The sequence below is a fragment of the Esox lucius genome, chromosome 13 (genome assembly GCF_011004845.1).
Source record: "Esox lucius isolate fEsoLuc1 chromosome 13, fEsoLuc1.pri, whole genome shotgun sequence".
In the NCBI taxonomy this organism is placed as follows: domain Eukaryota; kingdom Metazoa; phylum Chordata; class Actinopteri; order Esociformes; family Esocidae; genus Esox; species Esox lucius.
This window is the reverse complement of record NC_047581.1, coordinates 19,447,541-19,468,724: the sequence shown is the minus strand read 5'-3', so window position 1 is coordinate 19,468,724 and position 21,184 is coordinate 19,447,541. Positions and strand designations below refer to the sequence as shown.

General features: G+C 39.3%; 3 protein-coding genes across 5 annotated transcripts in view; all 3 read right to left on the bottom strand.

Annotated features, from left to right (window-relative positions):
- Positions 1 to 1,138: 1,138 nt before the first annotated feature.
- rilpl2 (Rab interacting lysosomal protein-like 2) lies at positions 1,139 to 4,596 on the bottom strand. Of its 2 annotated transcripts, none has more exon segments than NM_001303792.1 (4): positions 1,139 to 1,728; positions 2,215 to 2,349; positions 3,568 to 3,719; positions 4,100 to 4,552. In NM_001303792.1, coding segments are annotated over 4 exon segments (720 nt in total). In that variant the 5' UTR covers positions 4,511 to 4,552; the 3' UTR covers positions 1,139 to 1,706.
- Positions 4,597 to 5,865: 1,269 nt separating this feature from the next.
- On the bottom strand, positions 5,866 to 13,881 carry LOC105026108 (RILP-like protein 1). Its single transcript, XM_034296206.1, has 7 exons — positions 13,384 to 13,881; positions 12,358 to 12,508; positions 11,617 to 11,735; positions 10,978 to 11,202; positions 9,418 to 9,608; positions 8,754 to 8,852; positions 5,866 to 7,563 (listed from the first exon to the last, which is right to left on the bottom strand). The coding sequence occupies exons 1-7, from the start codon at positions 13,666 to 13,668 to the stop codon at positions 7,470 to 7,472; spliced, it is 1,164 nt and encodes a 387-aa protein (XP_034152097.1). The 5' UTR covers positions 13,669 to 13,881; the 3' UTR covers positions 5,866 to 7,469.
- Positions 13,882 to 19,198: 5,317 nt separating this feature from the next.
- The window catches only part of hip1rb (huntingtin interacting protein 1 related b), a 31,026-nt gene continuing 29,040 nt past the window's right edge, over positions 19,199 to 21,184 (bottom strand). For both annotated transcript variants that reach the window (XM_029124809.2, XM_020052428.3), the window contains exon 32: positions 19,199 to 21,119. In XM_029124809.2, coding sequence (XP_028980642.1) covers positions 21,111 to 21,119 — 9 coding nt within the window. In that variant the 3' untranslated portion in view covers positions 19,199 to 21,110. The remainder of the gene's footprint in view (positions 21,120 to 21,184) is intronic.

The following is a 21,184-nucleotide window of genomic DNA, read 5'->3' as shown; positions in this document are numbered from 1 at the left end:
AATTGACTTTTTGTTGAGCCTAATGGAGTCCTTAGTGTTCAATGTGCTTTCTCAAGCAATGCATTTGGGCCAAATTGTGGCAGAATGAACAATGTGGAGGACAGCCTTGCAGGGTGGTTTGTTTTTAAACTGAATTTATTGCTAGGTTTGAGGTTTTTATACATTTAGGTCAGTGCTCACGGGATGTAAAATATTTTGTAATATTCTGGGCTATTTTTATATTATGCTGCATTTATATTAGTGATAATTTATAGTCCTAGGTAATCTTCTAGTTGATAACTTGCATAGGACCATTGATCTATAGGCTTCAGGAAGACCAGCTGATTTAATTAAAATGTAGGTATTTGTTCTGTAATTTTCTAATTTTTTTGAAAACCTTTTACATCAGTTCATCTTTGAGAGTTAATAAATTATGGACAAATGAACTGTAGAAGTCTGACTAGGATTGAAGCTTGTTTTTCAATGCATATAAAAGCTTGCTGGATATTTGAAAGAAATTGTTATAAATATCCAAAAACATACAACAGTCCAGCCTCCTTGTTTCACAATGCATGACATTTAATTTATAAGTGAGTAACATTTCTAAACTTAGTTGTTACATTCTAATTTGATGGGTTCTGTAGTCCTCTTTGATGTAGTATAAATGACTTACACTCTGTCACATACTCAAGAACTTTACAATTTAGATCCTTTCCATAAATGCTTGTATTCCTGTGTAGTAGTTATTTTTACACCAGTAGTACATTGTAGCGTTACTCAAGTGGATGTAATCCACAATACTTATTTGAAAGGGGTTAGTTACTAGTGTGTGCTACTTGAGGCACTGGAATAGACAGATTATGTTACAGTGATATAGGTGTTGAAGAGTTTTTCTGTAAGGAGTAGCGTACAAACTTCCCATGAAGGTTCAATGTTCAGATCTGGTGATTTGAGAGGGCATGGAAAGTGTTGGATGTCATCCTGGTGTTCATAAAACCACTCTTGAATTCATATTACGGTGTGTGGGGGGTATCATCTTGTAATACTGGAAAATCATGAGGGAACTGTTTACCCAAATGGTTTTGTTTACTCCCTGTATGTTACAGGCACGCTGCTGTGCAGGGCTAAACTGCGCACATAGGTAGTCAGATAAAGGCACTCTTTCATTAGTTTTTAATAAAATAGTTTTTCATTCATGTTGTAGTAATGACAGTTTCAGCTACTTACAGATGGTTTAAAAAAGGTGGCTCTATTGAGCCAAAATAGGTCCATAGAAATGGTGTACTATGTCACCAATACCACTTGTTTCATACATGAAATTTCATAAATAGCATGAATGAGGAGCTGTTGAGGTCTTCCATGCAAGCGTTCCTGGGTGTCTTGCAATGTTGCATGTAACCATTGTTTCAACATAATGTGGCACAATGTTTAGCCAAAAATGAATGTAACTACCACAGTTAACTTACAAGGTTCAAGGAGACATTAGTTTGGTGTTTCTGTACAATGTGTTATTCAACTTAAAAGTGCATTAATATGAAAAAAGGGCACAAATAGAGATTAAAAAAGACACCGACACATAAGCGGAAACTATTCCAGAGTTAAAAATGTCCATTTCCAGGATTAAAAAATAATCCTAATACAAAGCATACAGAGAAAATTTTTGGTTGATTTATCGTTAATATTGTTACTGCCTTAGGTCTATGTCCATGTTCGCTCAGAAGTTGTCCTTATTTCCGTCTGAAAGAAAACCTACAAATGAAAAAATAAGAATGAGATGGGAATGCATTTGAGATGAGATCTCCAACAGAATTTAGTGCCTTGACAGTTACTAATCATTATGGAGATGAGATGCAGTGCATAAAGTTGTGGTGTCTGCTGAGGCTTGGCTGAGTCACGTCAGATGGAAAATAACAGTACTGACAACAGGAGCAGCTTTGGCCTGGAAGTGGCCAGTAACAGTTACGTCAGCTTTCCCTCTTCACATTCTCCCAGTCATTCAGCATCAGCACAAACACACAGCTGGTCACAAGCAGGTCATTATGAGGGCAAAGATGGACTGTGAGAACATACTATCCCCTGGATTGTCTACCTTATGATACCCCAATAAATGTCTATAAAATACTTCCAACTGCTTTCAGAGTGTAAATAAACCTCTTAAAAGTACATGCTTTTCACACAATTCCCTATGGATGTTGAGTTGTTATTCAAAAAAAAAAAAAAAGAAGAGAGACTTACAGCTTTCTGATAGTGTTTTTTTCTCCTTTCGGTTCATCCTTAGTCTCATCTGTTGATTCAGGAATGCATTCCGAAGGGGATGGCGATTCCAGGTCAACCTCTACCATGGCTTGCTCGCCCTGTGGCAGCATCCCACTGCAAGAACAACAGTACTATAGTAAATGTCTAAAGTTTTAAAAACCCAATTTTTTTCAGTTTTTATTAAACTTCAAGCAGTTCAAGTCCAGTGAATAACCTGAAATTGTACAAAGGAAAGTGTTACTTTAGAAGAAAAGAAGACGGTGGGCATGGAATGAAACCCCATAATGAAACCCCATCGAGTTGGTTTGGGATGACCCAGGGCAGATGGGTGAAAGCAAAGCAACCTACAAGTGCAACCCATTTCTGGGAACTTCTGCGAAAGTGTGAGGAAGAACTTGCCAAACATTATTTGATTTCCATTATCTGCAAAAGGCCACCCATTACATTTTGTTAAACAAAACAGTTCCATGGTTTCTTTTTTCTCAAATTGTACAGTACAGTAAGAGTACAGTAAGACAAACTGTGAATTTCAATAAAAACTGGAAAAACAGAGGTGTTCTTAAACTTGAGCACAACCAGGCGCCACTTTATAATAGAAAAGACAAGCTTGCCAGCTAATTGCAGACAACATTTAATTCTATGTTCAATCAGCTTGCCACCCACTATAGACTGAAATAGTTGATGCATCATAATCCACATAAAACCTAGCAGCAAAATGTGTTACTGGTTTTCTTTTTTGCATTTCATCATTCATGAATTCCATATAGAATTTTAGAATCACTTCATATATGGTCCGTGTTCCAGTAAGGATTTTCCCGGCTCATCATGCTGATAAACGTCAACGTACTATAAATTGAGCTGTGTGGCGTAAGCCTACACAAAACACAGACCTTATTTGAAGTGAATCTAAAAAGCCCCTATGGAAGAAAATAATGGTGTAAAAAAACTAAGACAATTGTTTTTACAGTTGTGCCACATGGTTGTATGGGTATGACTCATATTATTCCAGTCTATAATAACAATTATATCACAAACACATTTTAATTGAAGCAAGAACTGCCTTGTTCTGCCTTGAGTCAGGGTAATATGTATTAAGACAGCTCAGCTGTGCTGTATGGTCAGCTATCCCACACCAGAATTACAAAATTGTGATTGCTGCATGAGACACTTGGTGAAGGTTTTGTGGGAGTTTAATGGTTGTTAGTCTGAAGGCAATCAAGCCAATTTATTGCCACTTTCTATTTGGATTATGAAGGCCAAATTTGATGGACAATTCAACCAGACCTGCAAATGTGGGCCAAAATGTCTGTGAACAATATTACTATAAAATACCTCTTGTAGAGCTGCAACTCTTCTTGTGCCACCAGTAGTTGGGCCTTGAGCTGGTTTCTCTCCTGAAGAACCTCCTTCAGCTCCTGCATTGTGAAGCGAGGTCTGTTGGGATCTTTCAGATCCACCACCAATTTGTTTGGTCCTAGTGTTTGCTGAGAGAAGATATTGATTATGAAGGGGTTCCAAACCTTTCACCAGGGTGCTCCTCCATTATATAATTGTTTATGTAGTTAGAATATATCCCATGAAAAATCGGCTTGATTTTCTTTAAGTTGCTTTCATGCAATTCTACTGTATACTGCCCCATCCCTCCCTATACGTCGACGCCCCATTTTGGGAGTTTGTACCCTTGGTTGGGAACCCCTGTATGGAAGGGATAAACTAAAAAATCTGTAACAAAAAGTGTAGCCACCCAATGAAACGTTACAACAGTATTGACATAGTCTCACAGAACATAGTCCAATTAGAGATCATTGACGGAAAAAGTAAATGTATCGATGTTGACCAGAACCGTTCTGAAAAAGTTACTCACTGCTTCCTGTCCGGCAGAACTTTCTCTTACGATTCGATCAAGCTCACTTTTTAAGTTGTCTCGTTCCATTTTCAACTCTTCCAGCGACAGGTTGTACTTATTCACTAAGGTTTCAAACATCTCCAAAACCCGGACAATTTTAAATTGCAAATCGGAAACCTCTCCTGTATTACTTATTTTCAGCAAGTCTCTGCCTATCACGTATGAAATGTCATAAACATCTTCCACTGTCAACTCAAATGCGTCCTTCTCGAAAGCCAGAGCGGGTGAGCACTCGCTCAACTCCTCCATTTTTGTGTTCCAAAGAAATCTCAAATTTAGTTGAAACTTTTTTTCAATCGGCGAGACCGAGTTCTTAAATCGCGGTTGGTTACAACACAGGTTACAAAACACGTATGAACAATAATACATATACTTGCATGAGTGATTCACTACTTCAAGCAAGTCAGTAACTCAGTGGATCCTCCTCTTTCTAAATGTTCAATGGTTAACCAATGTATAGTGACAGACACATAGGCCAATAGCAATAACCCTGTTTCTCTCTTGTAACCGGAGTAGTTTCCTTGGCGACAGGTGAAGCCATGCGCATCAGGTGAATCCGCACGTGATGTTTCACCGGTATTTTTAACTTGGAACCCTTCGTATTCACATTCGTAAGTTAGTGTTAAATTCAGGAGCATTGGGTGTATCTGGAGATATGCATGGTCGCTGAAAAGCATGTATAAAACATTCGAAATGAACGAGATTTTATTTTAATTTACCTAAACATACAACTTTTGTTGTTTTAAAAATACTTCAGAATCACACTAACCAGATTAAAATAACCTATTTGGTCACAATCCCCCTTCTTAAAAATTAATGGTTGAGTGTTGAGAAATTGATTACTTCTCTTCTGTGTTGAAAATTCCTAACCACCACGCTTCAGACGTACGCCATCGGAAATGCTACAAGGGGTCTCTATACTGTACCCAAATCAAAGACAAACGAAGCATCGATCAGTTATGTACTGTACAGCGGTAGCTTTAAAATACATGATTAAAAACATATACAACTCTTCCAATTAAGCATCTGTAATGTAGAAATAAAAATAAAATACGAACGTGTAATAATAGTTTCTTTGTCTTGCCATTATCACGTTTTGTATACATTTTTACATTTTTTTTTATTCTATGTAATGCAATGCCCAAGTATGCTGTCTTGTCTGAAAGGTACTCTCATGAGTTTGATGTTTTATGTTGACTTCAGGAAGACCCCATGCTGTATCTGAAAGAATATAAAAATGGGGATTCTAATGAACTAAACTAAAACCGCAAGTTCCATGGGTTTATTGTGACTGACTGATCTAAAACGATTTAGTTAAGATGGAAGACGATTTGTTCATCATTCAGCTCACAGTAGCTTGCAGTCAAGCAATTTATCAACTATACTGGCGCTAGGTATTGGATACAAGAGAAACTAATGACTAAAGGACTTCCTTGATTCCCTCTACACCCTTTACCACCAGTCAAATAAATACAACAGGGCCATTCGCTACAATAGCATAGGATCTGGGCTTCATCCTCAAATAATTATTGGTTTCAATGTGAGGTGGCTTGTGTACTCTTAAAGAGCTGTTAGCACAGTGTAAACATTTGGTCAATACATTTGTAACAAAGCATCTGTGACCATATTTCAAACTTAATAAATAATTCATTAAACATGGCATTACCTGTGTAAAAATCAAGACAAATGTGACATAACTCACTATGTCCAATATGACATAAACCAGTGCTTTATTACAGGGGACTATGTACTATCAAATAAAGGCTTGATCAATCTTATTTAATTGAGGCTTCACAAAGTATTTATTACATCATCTTGAAATGTTAATGGGGTAGTTCATGTCCTGAATGTTGTATATGAGACTGTATACCACAGCATGACATCACATAGCCTAACAATTGTGAAATCCAATCATAATTTTTTCAGTAAGTTACCACCTACAGTCCAGTTTGTAACACACTATGATATGGGCTTTAAAATAGTGTGTGATGCAATGCATGTTAATTTAAGAGGGTGCAATTTATGACCTGTAGATGCCAGTGTTACATGAAGAAAATACTGACACTAGTAGTAAATAAAATCTTAATACATAAATACAATTTTAATGATGGATACAGTTACATCATATAAAACCATAATATTGCATGAATAATATTTCACAAATTTTTGTCCCACATTATCAAACGTAGCGTAAATCTGTTTTTACTGATAAAGCAAACATTTTAATGTTCTTAAAGACAAATACTTATTGCTAGTATTAAGCACCACAACAACAACATATTTAAAAGGCACAGGATATTTCTCAGACTGCACTTTATTTTTACTATCTTTCAAATTGCACATTAATTCCTCCAGAAGTAATCTCTCATTGTCCCCTCAGGAGAAATTGATCTGGACATTACCTCTTGACATCTTCATAACTTTCTTCATTGCCTCATCATAGGGTAATCATACTCAAATCTGCCAAGAAGTAGTATCACTCTATGCCTGAAAAGCAAGCTATCTTGACAAACGATGCCCCGAGGAGTCATCTGAAATGTCCTGTCTCGGAAAATTTGTGGTACTGTATTCTACCAGTGCAACAATAATTCTTCCTTTGTCACTTCCCTAAATAAAATGGTTTGTACTTGCTGTTTTGGCGCATTCCAATGACAATTGTGTGTACATTGACAACAAGCCATTTCCCATACTGTTTAAAACGTGGAGATGATCAACATGGGACATTATAGGTCCAAGAGGATGGATGCCTTAGGGTCTGCTCTTTGTGAATATCTCCACTTCCCCACAAACCCAGCAATTTGTCTAGTTGCCTTTTGTCTCTTGAGAAGATGCTAAACCTGGAGAGGTCCAATGAGAGAAATAAGGAACTTACGTTACAATATTCACATACATTTCTTTATCATGATTTAAAAAAATACTGCTAATATCAAAAGCAATACATTATTTACACAAAAACCTCAATGCCACTGACAGTCTGGGGCACTGTGAAAATGTCAGTCCACAAGTGTCATCCAACCAGATGTCACCATACTAGAATTCATTTTGATCAAACAAAGTTTTTAAATAGAATCTAAAACAAATCAACATTTCTATATACCATTTGTAATTTAGTAATATGAAAGGCTTTTGAATTATTTTGCAAGGCAAGTGTTCCTTACCCAATACTACTCATACTCCCCACACCAGATAATTTAAACATGATCACAAAGATTTGTTTAAATTAAATTAAAGATATTGCATTTGAAGTGGGGGTTGGAAAGGTGTTGGCACATTGGAGGAGACTGGCTGAAGAACAATGACATCTCAAAAAAAGAGAACATGTAAAAGTTCATACAAAGGACATAAACCGTCTGATGGGCTGCAACGTTGGATCATCTGCAATCAACCCTGCTGCTACCATTGGCATTACCGCAGTGAATATCCTATCCAAAGAAAGACAGAGACATGAGTGGAATTACTAGTAAGAGATTGGGCGCAAACAGAAAGCCTAAATTTGTTCAGTGAAAGTACCCAGACATTTTTTTAGGTAACAGATTTTTTTTTCTAAAAAGAAAAACTGTCTTGTCAATTATGCAGTGACTGTATAAAACATTATCTATTGTTGCAAGAGAATGTTCCAAGTATGCTGTGGCAGCTTATTCAAAACAATTACTATTATAATCAAAGACCCATACCTCAACATCATCTGCCACAAGACATCTGGGAAGTGTTGAGATAAAGCTGGGTCTTAATTGTGAATTGAATACCACAAAAGTGGGTAGAAAATGTAAAACAAAAATAATCTATCATAAAATATTTATAAACTCCTCATTCCATTTACACCACTTGTTGGGATTATTGTAATATATTTTATTAATATTTAAATTACTAAAATAATCATAATTCATCACCTGTTGTTGGAGTGAGCTATACATTTGTTCTTCAATTATTTATAAATGATCATTATGAAATGTATATTGTAATCAAAAAACATCACAGTAGGGGCTGTAACTTCATGCATCCTGTTAAAGGTGCTTCCATAATAATGATACCCCTATGCCTGAAATATATTTTTGTGATCACTCACAAACATTGGTCAGTGATAAACAAATGAAGCTTTCAAATCCTTGACAACAGGCATGAAACACTATCAGCTTTTATAGATTACAAGAACAAGAGAGGAGAGGACCTATAATTTACATCGGAAAGTACCGACAGACATACCTAAAGAGGTTTGTAAACTTATCATTGTCCAACATCCAAACTCATTTTCATATGCTATATAAGGTAAGGTAGGCTATATTAAACACACCAAGCCAAATTATAAAAGTGGACTAGCTACTCTTCCCCTGTTTTGTGTTTAAGGGGAACAGAGAGATGTTCTCGTTTTCCAGTGTCAGTCCCTGTTTTGGATGGCCAAGTGTATTCTTCTATACATTTTGGGAAATACTGTACATATTGTAGTGTAGAAAGTACCGGAGACAGGAAGCATGACATTGACGACATTCTTTAAAAATATCGGACATTGGAGGATTTTTTGTGATCATATATGTGTAGCCTGAAGAAAGCCATTAAAAGAGGGGTGGGGTGGCAGGGGAGTAAGGACCCATAGGCCCAGGTGCTCAGCACTTACAGGTGTTTGATCCTTGAGGCAGGCTCTTCAGTGGTTGAAGGCTCTGACTCATGGGGTGAATCGCAGCAGACACCGTTAATCTCATCTTCCAACTCCTCGCTGGGGTAGAGAAGGGAGTCATTAAAAATGAGGACTTAGCAAAGACATCATGATGGGGCTTACAAAAGTTTGGCTGTATGATGAAATAAATACTCCAAATAAAAAATGTAAACAATAACCAATGTAGTTACAGTAATGTAATTACCGTAATTTAGAGTAATTATTTTATAATGACTAGCAATAACATAAACTAGATCCACTTGTTCAGACATGGATATGAACATTTAAAATCAAATGTACTCGCTAAAGTTCCAGAAGCTTCAGCGCATGTGTGAGCCACCTTTTTTGTATTCTATAGTATATACAGGTGCATCTCAAAAAATTTGAATATCATGGAAACCTTCATTTTTTCCCATAATTCAAATCCAAGTGACACCTTCATATATTCTAGATTCATTACACAAAGTAGAACATTTCAAGCTTTTTTTGTTTCAATCTTGATGATTACGGCTTTAAAAAAAACTGGTATCTCAAAGCACAGAAAGCTCGACCAGAGCTCCTTCATCTTGACCCTTTTGTTAATTGTCCTTTTGTTGTTCACATAACAGACCCCACATAATCTAACCTTTTGTAGTAAATGAGCTCTTCTTGCAGCATGAACACTTGGGCTTTGAGTTCATTCCTTTCCTGCAGGACGTCTTGTAGCTCCTGGAGGGTGAAGCGGGGACTGTCATCCTCCTTCAGTTCCAGGGCATCAGGCACCTCATCACACACGGCGCAGAGTGAATGACTATCTGCTGACTCAAAGCACTCTTCCTGGAATTCATGGTCATCTCTGCATTCCGCCCAAAATGAACTGTGCACGAAGGAAGCTTCTGATGCTGGTGTTACCAAGGACTAGATTAAGGACATACAGTGGGGAGAACAAGTATTTGATAACCTGCAAGACAGACAGTGTTCCCCACTTACAAAGCATGTAGAAGTCTGTAATTTTTATCAACTGTGAGTGATGGAATCTAAAACAAAAATCCAGAAAATCACATTGTATGATTTTTAAGTAATTAATTTGCATTTTATTGCATGACATAAGTATTTGATACATCAGAAAAGCAGAACTTAATATTTGGTACAGAAATCCTTGTTTGCAATTACAGAGATCATACGTTTCCTGTAGTTCTTGACCAGGTTTGCACACACTGCAGCAGGGATTTTGGCCCACTCCTCCATACAGACCTTCTCCAGATCCTTCAGGTTTCGGGGCTGTCGCTGGCCAGTATGGACTTTCAGCTACCTTCAAAGATTTTCTATTGGGTTCAGGTCTGGAGACTGGCTAGGCCACTCCAGGACCTTGAGATGCTTCTTATGGAGCCACTCCTTAGTTGCCCTGGCTGTGTGTTTCAGGTCATTGTCATGCTGGAAGACCCAGCCCCGACGCATCTTTAATGCTCTTACTGAGAGAAGGAGGTTGTTGGCCAAGATCTTGCGGTACATGGCCCCATCCATCCTCCCCTCAATACAGTGCAGTTGTCCTGTCGCCTTTGCAGAAAAGCATCCCCAAAGAATAAAGTTTCCACCTCCATGCTTCACGGTTGGAATGCTGTCCTTGGAGTTGTACTCATCCTTCTTCTTCCTCCAAACACGGCGAGTGGAGTTTAGACCAAAAAGCTCTATTTTTGTCTCATCAGACCACATGACCTTCTCCCATTCCTCCTCTGGATCATCCAGATGGTCATTGGCAAACTTCAGACGGGCCTGGACATGCGCTGGCTTGAGCAGGGGGACCTTGCTTGCGCTGCAGGATTTTAATCCATGACGGCAAAGTGTGTTATTAATGGTTTTCTTTGAGACTGTGGTCCCAGCTCTCTACAGGTCATTGACCAGGTCCTGCCGTGTAGTTCTGGGCTGATCCCTCACCTTCCTCATGATCATTGATGCCCCACGAGGTGAGATTTTGCATGGAGCCCCAGACCGAGGGAGATTGACCGTCATCTTGAACTTCTTCCATTTTTTTTATAATTGCGCCAACATTTGTTGCCTTCTCACCAAGCTGCTTGCCTATTGTCCTGTAGCACATCCCAGCCTTGTGCAGGTCTAAAATTGAATCCCTGATGTAGGTGATCAAATACATATGCAATAAAATGCAAATGAATTATTTAAAAATCATACAATGTGACTTTCTGGATACTTCTCTCACCTCCTCTTCTGCCCGCTTCAGCTTCCAATGTTGGCGCTCCTCTTTCAGCCTTGCCACTTCCTGCCGCAGGGCCTCTAGCTCCTGCTGACGCCCCTGGGACATAGCCTCAACCTCAGCCTTCTGCTGGATCACTGTTTTGCACTGAGCGTCCATCATCCTGACCCTGTGCCGCAGCTCCAGGTTGATCTTCCTCAGGCAGTGATGCTGCAGCTGAAGCTATAAATGGGGGGACAAAGTACATTCAATCATGTTCAATTCATTTGAGCAATGATATTTTAAGAAACTGATGGAAACTCTTTAAGGGTTCAACTTGCTGGTGGAAGTTACTGTTATTCTCAAGCATCAAAATGAATTAAAGCTAGAGAACATTTATTTTACCAAGTGAGTTGACAAAGAACATATTCCTATTTACAGCAGCAACCTGGAAGGAATAGGGGTTAACTGTCTTGCTCAGGGACAGAACGACAGATTCTTCACCAAGCCGACCCAGCGATTCAATTTAGCAAACTTTCGGTTACTGGTCAGATGCTCTAAATACCAGGCTACCTGCTGCCCTGATGAGATAGTATGAGGCCTAGTTGGATGTGTTAACTTGGAGCACTAGTATGTAGAAAGGCACAAGCCTCATACCGCCTTCAGGTCCTCATTCTTGAGATTCAGCTCATGGTCCTTCTCCTGGATATCACCCCTCTGTTTGTCTACCATGTCCTTCAGTTTCATCATCACCTGATGCTCTCTCTCTGATACACCTGTCCAAAAGATACACACATACAGCTCACACAAGCATTTAAACAAACATGTATCAGCACAAACTGTGCTAAATAATTTACAGGTGGAACTCATGCTGCTGAACACATTTTGTTAAATAGTTTCATTCAAAATATGACCTAACTAAATGAAAACTATGTTAAATTGGCTAAATTATTAACACAAAGTATGTTGAGCCTCTACCAGAGAAATACAGCAACTTGGTCAATCAACCTGATTAGACCAGTGTGTGTGTGTTTTGGCCCTGTGATAAACATCCCCATGAAAAATTAAAGCACAGTGGCTGTATTTCTGTTGGTTGCATTTACTGCCTCCTAGACCTCTCCATCTGTAAGAGCATTAACCTGTAGCGCCACACTAACATGACAACTGTTTTCCCAGTTGTAATTAATGTAAAACAATTTAAAGAGCTGATTTTTCCCTTTGACCTTATGGACTTTTTTGTGATGATCAGTGGTAGACAAAACACATTTTTTATATTTTATTTCATATTTTTGTTTAGTCTAATTTAAATGGAATGAATGTATGCCTATTATGCTTGCAGGCCTGTTACGCTTCTTTGACAAGTTCCTGCTAAATGCCTTACTGACATGCTGCACACACCCTCCTTTCGTTGCAGCTCCTCCTCAGTCACGTGTGAGTCTTTGAGGGACAGACTCTTCTGAAGCCTCTTGTTCTCCACCTCCAGCTGTGTGATCTGAGACAGTCGGTCTTGGGCCTCCCCTCTCCAAACATCCTCCACCAGCTCCAATTCCTGGGCACGTGCAAATGTTTGAAACAACCTCATCAACCTTACAAGTCTATCCTTTCACTAATCGTCGGCCAATTACTGAGTGGCGAAATGGTTAAGACGCCTGAGGGAGGATGGTGTTGGCAAAGCAGAAATTCCTAAATCAACCCAGAGGTGTAGCTGAATAATGGCCGGGTTAACAAACTGTTTTGCAGAGCAATTTAAAAAATAATTTAATTTAAAATATAAATTAAGGAATTTTAGCAGGTGCTCATTGAACTTTTCCGATTCTGAAATAGTAGGCCCCTATTGCACAGACGTGAAAAGACGTGAAAAGACGTGAAAAGGTTAATCTACCTATTTTTTTTTTATGTGTTTAAAAATCTATTGAAAACATTGTGAGTGGTCGTATTCATTCCATATTAACGATGCATTCTGTGATTCATGGCTATTGGTTGTAAAAGCACTGTTGAGCCAAAACAGGCCACTGCGTTGTCAAACATTGCGTACTATGTAATTTATGTGCAAATACTTGACTCATGTCATCAAAACTCGCTTTCAAACTTTCATGGCTAACAGACGTAGGCTACATTAGTAATTATACTTACAGAGTCTGTCGTAGGTCTACATAAAAACGTGTAGATGATGTTTATGAAAGTGAATTGACAGCTGCGTTTTCCATCAAGCCTATAATAACGTTTTTTATTCCACAGGGCGAGAAAAAAAGGCACGTGAACCGAACCGTTTATGCACATGGGTCGACTGTAATGCCATCGCCTTGTGTGGTCGTGAAGCCCTTACTGATTATCTTACAACTAAAGTATCTTTGACTTGACCTTTGACTATTGAGAAGTGTTTATTCGATTCTTACACGTGTATATTTTGGTAAACAGACAAACCCGTAGACGTATCTTCTCTTTCTCCAATCTATCTTTCCGTTCCAAACGCAACATGTCCAGATCGCGCCGTAGTTCCTCTGTCTCTGAGTTGTTATTGCGGGCGACGAGCACCTCCAGCATTTCCAAAACCCGGACCACTTTAGGCATCAGCCGCAGTAAAGCCTCGCACCCAAACTGATCGGCAATGTGTTCAAACTCCAGACCCATAACCGCGGCGATGTCATAAACGTCCATAACAGTCAACTCCGTCGCATTTTTGTCCAGGACTATTCTCATGTCATCCATGACAGCTGCTCACCTCTCGCCCGACTGGAATCTTCCGGTTATGTCCTTTCGAAAAATAATTATTATTTTCGGAAAATCATACAGTAGTGTCTGGAACAACTTGTCACAGCAATTCTAACCTGTAACCTACTGTTAAATCGCTCAAGTAATTGTAACCAGATAGTGCAATGTAAGCCCCTGATATGAACACAGTCTACTGCGCATGTCAAGTTATTCTTGGGTCCACTGCTGAAGTGAACCGTGTCAGTAGGGCTTTCAGGTCACCAGAGTGGCTTCTTTCTACCCTCTGAATTAACGTCACTCTTGCCCAGTATTAATACGGATTGCGTTAAGTCTGTTTTAAAACCATCTTAAAGAACTGTGCTTCAGCCTTCTAGGTTTCAACAGGCTACAGTGCCTCCGGAAGTATTTAGACCCCTTCAGCTTCTCCCTATTTTGTTGTATTATTGACTTGATTCATAACTGATATATTAATGAATATATATATCTATTGCCATCATCAACACACAACACTCCGTAATGATAAAGCAAAAACACATTTAGAAATGTGTGGCAATTTATTGAAAAAACAAAACCAATACATACAATATGTACATAAGTATTCAAATCCTTTTCCATGACACTTTTGAGCTCAGATGCATCCTTTGACCTTAGATCCTCTTGGAGATGTTTCTTGAACTTGGAGTCCATCTCAACTAATAGGACATGATTTGGAAAGGCACACATCTATCTATAAAAAGGGCCCACAGTGCATGTCTGCAAAACCTAAGCCATGAAGTCCAAGGAACACTCCGGAGACTTGCGATAGAATTTAGTTGAGAAATAGATCAATCAATCAATCAATCAAATGTATTTATAAAGCCCTTTTTACAACAGCAGTTTTCACAAAGTGCTTTACAGAGACACCCCCGGTCTTAAACCCCATGGAGCAAACAACATTAGTGTTGAATTTCTGTGGAAGGTTATTAAAAGACCACTGCAAAATTATCAGTTTCTATGGTTTTACTATTCATAGGTATGAGTTTGAGTAAATTTAACCGTTTTATTTTATTCTATAAACTACTGAAAACATTACTCCCAAAATCCAAATAAATTTTTTGTCATTTAGAGTATTTATTTGTAGAAAATAACAACTAGTCAAAATAACCCCAAAAATATATATTGTTTTCAGACAACTTCATACTCATTTTTCAACAACAAAATACTAATGGTTTAACTTAGGAAAAGTACAGAAATCAATATTTGGTGGAATAACCCAGGTTTTTAATTACAGCTTTCATGCGTCTTGGCATGCTTTTCACCAGTCTGTCACATTGCTGTTGTGTGACTTTATGCCACTCCTGGCACAAAAATTCAAGTAGCTTAGTTTTTGATCAATTCCCAGAGGTTTTCAATGGGGTTCAGGTCTGGAGATTGGATCTGGTGGTCCTCTATCCACATCTTGATTGACCTGGCTGTGTGGCATGGAGCATTGTCCTGCTGGAAAAACAAATTCCCGGAGTTGGGGAACATTGTCAAATCTGCCCAGATTTAAATTTAGACTAGGTCAGAAACATGATCAGATGGACAAGGACAGGAACAGCAACGGGCACCCCAAACCAGATACTCCACAGGTGTGGACCAGGACCTTATGTCCTCCTAAAGTTTAAAACGGGAGGAAACTGGGAAAATTCTGAAAATGCATTCCTCATATCAACAACGATTCATTGTGGAGAAGGAGAACTTAGTGGGGAAGGAGAACTGACCCAATCCCCCAGCACAATAGTATAGCAGCGTAAGACCTTGGGACTGAGACGGGGGGGTCCGGCGACACTGTGGCCCTACCCGGGGGAGGCCCTGGACAGGGCCCAACAGGCATGAAATCAATCCACCCACATTGCCAAGCATCAACCAAAGGGACACCCACCAACCACAACCACCCTGAACGAGGGCCGAGTATTGCCAGCACAGTACAGCCCAATTGCACAAGTGCGCAACAGAGAGACAACAACAAGCCAGTGACTCTTCCCCCTAAAGGCATTGGAGGGAGGGCATCCTAGTGGCAACGAGAGCCCACCTGGCAATACAGCAAGGGTGGACAGTATCAAGCCTTCTGGTCACCTTTACGCCCCTGGGCCAGGCTACACCTAATCATAAACCGTGCTGTAGAGATGAGTTTTTAGTAGACACTTGAAAGTTTGCACTGAGTTTGCATTTCTAACCTTAATTGGCAGATCATTCCACAGTAGTGGAGCTCTATGAGAAAAGGCCCTGCCTCCGGCTGTTTGTTTAGAAATTCTAGGTACAATTAAAAGGCCTTGCGATCATAGGTTACATGTAGGTATGTATGGCTGGATCATTTCAGCGAGGTAAGTAGGAGCAAGTCCATGTATTGATTTATAGGTTAACAATAAAACCTTAAAATCAGCCCTTACCCTAACAGGCATCCAGTGCAAGGACGCTAGTACAGGAGTAATGAATTACATTTGTTTTGTTCTTGTTAAGGGTTCTAGCAGCCATGTGCAGCACTAATTTAAGTTTATTTATTGATTGCAGTAATCTTGTCTAGAAGTAACAAAAGCATGGATTAAATATTCTGCATCAGTTTGGATTGAAAGTTTCAGATTTTTGCAATGTTTCAAAGATGGAAATAAGCAACTCTTGAGACATATATGTTCATCAAAGGAGAGGTCAGGGTCAAGGGTAACGCCAAGGTTTCTTACAGTTTTTTGGGATAAGACCATGCAGCCGTCGAGGTTCACAGTGAGATCTGCTAACAATGCTCTTTGTTTCTTGGGTCCCAAAATGAGCATTTCTGTTTTTCTTGAGGAAGTGTCATCCACTTCCTAATATCTGAAACGCATGCTTCCAAAGTAGATAATATTTTGGGCTTCTCCATGCTTCATTTAAATATATAACTGAGTGTCATCAGCATAACAGTGAAAATATACATTGTGATTTTGGATTACATCGCCCAGAGGCAGCATACATAATGAGAACAATAATGGGCCCAGAACCGATCCTTGAGGAACACCAAAGCATACCTTTGACTTGTCAGAGGATATGCCATCCACACTAACAAACGGATATCTTTCAGATAAATAAGATTTAAACCAGGCTAGAACATGTCCACATAGCCCAAAATGGGTTTCCAGTCTCTCTAAGAGAAGGGAGTGATCAATAGTGTCAAAAGCCGCACTAAGATCAAGAAGCAACAGGACGGATGCGGAACCTTTTTCTGTGGCCATTAGAAGGTAATTTGTTACCTTCACGAGTACAGTCTCAGTACTATGATGGGGTCTGAAACTGGACTGGAGCATTTCATAAATGTTATTTTTCTTCAGGAAGGCATTCGGTTGTTGGGAAACACATTTTTCTAAGATTGTTGAGAGGTTTAATTTCCGCTATTTTTAGTGAGTTTGGTACACATCCGGAGGAAAGGGAGCAATTTATTATGTTCAACATTGGCTGACCTAGCACAGGAAATAGCTCCTTAAGTAATTTTGTTGGAATCGGGTCTAGTTGACAGTTTATGGGTTTAGAACTCATTACAAATTTAGTGAATGTGTCGAGCGATACGGTATCAAAACATTCCAAGTGTCCCCATTGACACCTGGTCAGGGAGGTTCAGGACATTCTCAGGACAACTAAGATTTTGAGGACCACAACTATTTAAGGAGTCAGTTGTTTTCTAATGGTGAGTTCATGTAGTAGTTCATGTATTCATTACAACTAAAGACCTACTTCACTTATTGAGCTTTGCTTTTTTGTTAACTTTGCAACTGTAACGAAGATACATTTTGGATGGTTTTTGTTCACCTCAATCAGGTTGGAGAAATAAGCTGATCGAGCAGACGTTAGTGATTTTCGGTATTGTAGTGTACTGTCTAACCAGGCTAGTCTGAATACTTCCAATTTGCCGCCTCTGGGAGCCTGCTTTGAACCGTCCTCGCTGTGCACTTCACCCCAGATGCTGTTTTCCATTCTTTTTGTAGGTCACTTGATGTCATCCTACGGTTGTTGAGAGACATTCGAATGAATTGACGGTCATCTTGGTCAGTGGACAGTCGTTTTCACCCTCTGCCAGTCTGTTGCTTGACCTTGTTCTTATGAACAACCGCAGTCTTTGAAATTTTCAGGATGGAAGCAACCTGACGCTCACTGTATCCCTCAGCCAGTAAAGCCTGAATTGAAGCCTTCTTTTCCTCACTCAAAGCTTTTCTTTTCAACTAATTTGTCATGCTGAATAGTTATTTATTACTCAAATTACCTTTGAGGTTCTACTTGCACTGTTTTTGCCATCTAGCTGGTCCTACTGCAAGAGGATCGTGATGACCACAGCAGTGGTTTTTACACTTTTCCTCATCAAATTATATTTGGTTCAGGTAATAACCTAATCAGTACCTCATTAAGCAAAATGAGGTGTGCCTGTGTTGGAATTTAACAGACACTGGAATGGAATGGCTGCCATACATGTAGAGATGCTGATTTAAGAAGAATTAGGAGTGGTCTCAATTTTGTTCAGAGCTGTATATCAAGTCTATAACAACAAAATGTGGAGAAAGTAACCTGGCAAGAACATCATAGGTCAGGGAGTTGATAAAGAACCCAATGGCCACTAAAATGGCTTCAGTGTTTCTCTGCAGAGATGGGAGAACCTGCCAGAAGGACAAACATCGCTGCTGCAACACTCCATCAGTCAGACCTTTATGTTAGAGTGGTTAGACGGGAGCCACTTGGGTAAAAGGCATACGACATGCCCCCTGAGGGCATGTAAAAGGCATATGAAATGCCCCCTGAGGGCATGAGGGAACAGATCCTCTGGTCTGATGAAACCAAAATCAAACTACTAGGCCTGAAAGCCAAGCGCAATGTTTGGTGAAAGTAAGATACCGGTCATCAGCAGCCTTCTAGTATCCCTACAGTGAAACATGGAGGGACATTATACTATGGGAATGCTTTACGGAGGCAGGGGCTGAGAGAATGGTCAAGGAAAAATGAACTGAGCAAAATACAGTTCCAGAAGAAAACCTGAACCAAAGCACAAAGGACCTCAGAATGGGGTGGATTGATCTTTCAGCATGTCAACGACCTGAAGCACACACCCAAGACCACACTGGAGTGGCTCTGGATCAAGTCAGTGAATGCCCTAAGCCAAAGCCCGGATCTGAACACAACTGAACATTTGTGGGGTTCCTGAAGATTTCACTTCACCAACGCTCCCCATCCAATTTGACAGCGCTTAAGTGGTTCTACCAGGAAAAATGGAGAAGAATCTATCCAAATTCAGGTGTGCAAAGCTGGTCGAGGAAGACCAGTGAAAACTCGAAGCAGTAATCACTGCCAAAGGCACAGCTATAGAGTACTGAATAAAGGTTGAATACTTATGTAGAGTCAATATCATAACTTGGAAATCATTTTATAAAAAAAGTTAGGTTCCTTTATTCTAACGGGATAGTGTGTAGATTAATGGCACTTACTTTTAGTGAAAAACGTCAGTAGACATTTACTGTTACATGACATCTAAGAAGAACAAACAATAATACATTCACTAGGTCTAAACATTTATTGTTCATTTGACATATACAGTTATTACAAGGGTGATCCACAGTAACATTAATCTTTACTAAAATATATTACTATATTTGAATGTATAAAGACATGTTTAAAACAGAGAAACAACCAGAACATACATACATACATACAAGTAAGAATCTTTAGCTCCCACAAAAAAAGAGAAGTTAGGCATACTATAGCATTGTACAGCCCCTTGTGCCATCACATTTTCATTATTTCCTGTGCCTTTCAGCCTGGGAAAGTTACAGGAATATGTCCGTCCTCCAAAAATGTACTGTAAGGTGAGAATGGTTTATTGTCAAGGGGATTCCCTTTGTGGACCAATGTCTGGGGACAACATTGTGAGACATTAATTGGTTAGGGGGCCGTAGAAGAGATACATACAATAATTTGTACATCGAGTGAATTTCTTATTGTTAATGAATGTAAAGTGCCTAATTATACCCATATACATGTGAATAGGCACTGAAAGGACCGACTGTGGAACGTCAGGTTAATCTAGACAGATCTAGTTAAACATGGTAACTTAAACAGGGTTGGGAGGTCTTTCTCTAAACATGTTCAACTCCTGGTCTTACTGATGATCATGTTCAGGGATATGTAAAGGAATGAAGCACACATATGCATACAACTAGTGTGAATGACAAGCTGGACCCACTTCAGAGGTCTCCAACATGGACTTGGCATGTGAACATGTGCTTTTCTGCCTGATTTGCCGAAGTCTCCCAGCTTTAGCAAGCACCAACTGATATATAGAAAAAAATAAATACAATGAGGCACTCCACAAAGATGCTCCCAAGCGATGTGTTTTAAGAGGCTGTCACAGGTCTGGCCTAATTTAAAATGTTGCTTTTATATTACAGTGATCCTGGCCATTCTAACACAATTATTAAAAAACATTTTTGGCTGTGGATCCAGCTTTACTTTGAAACATTCTGCTTTACTCACAATTTCATCAACATGTAGCCTATGTCCCCACCTCATTATTCTGAACAGCAGAAATAAAAATCCTGCCAGTATTTGAACAAATATCCCAAAAAGAAACCTACCGCTCCTCCTGTGAGTTGTACTAAACATACTTCAACCTGTTGTAGGCTACAAACGTCTGTTGTAACAGCTTTTACAAATAAAAGCCTGAAACAAACAACAAAACCGCAAGGTAACCTACGTGAATGATCATTGCGAAATTTGCTAAAGCAGGGGCAGGCAAGTAGAGTCCCAATTCAGTGTATAGACTGCGCCATGCTTCTCCTAATGCAATATATCCTAAGTTAAAACAGACAGTGAATATTTCCTACAAAGCCTATATAAAACACATACATTTATGGTTTGTTCAAAATGGGACTGGGAATGTTCAGCAACAGACACAGCTATGTAAAGAGCATAAACACAAGCACAGAATGAGATCTGCACATGCTAAGAAGCTTCTGGATTCATAGTGCCAGAAATAGTAAAAGGCCAAAGACCATTCAGATCCACAGCCAGTCTTTTGCTTAAAGCATTCATTAAAAGTAAAAAGTTTAGACACAAAATGGCATTGTTGTATTAAAAAGGATTAGTGTGATTTCTTAAAATATTTTCATTTTAATCATTAAAATTATGTCCACTATAATAAAGAATACCACCTTGATGGCACTCAAGTGTTAATCCATAAAAGAAGGATACAGTGTGCTGCTTTTAAAAGCAGAAAGCACTGCGGGAAAATCAGCCCCGAAGAAGAGCAGTTCCAGTTTGTCAAAGAGAACAAAAGAAGAGGCAAGGTTGTGTTTAGGATGGAGGATTGTCCAGTTGAAAGCAGCTCAAAGGAACCCTGTGTTTACTTCATACGAGAGGCGTCTTTGTTTCCGACCCTCCATTACAGACATGTCCTTGCAGCTTGCAGCGGTCTACCTGGGCTGAAATGACAACAAAACAACACGTTTAAAACAAATACTTATCAAGTGTCACAGCAGAGTCTTTC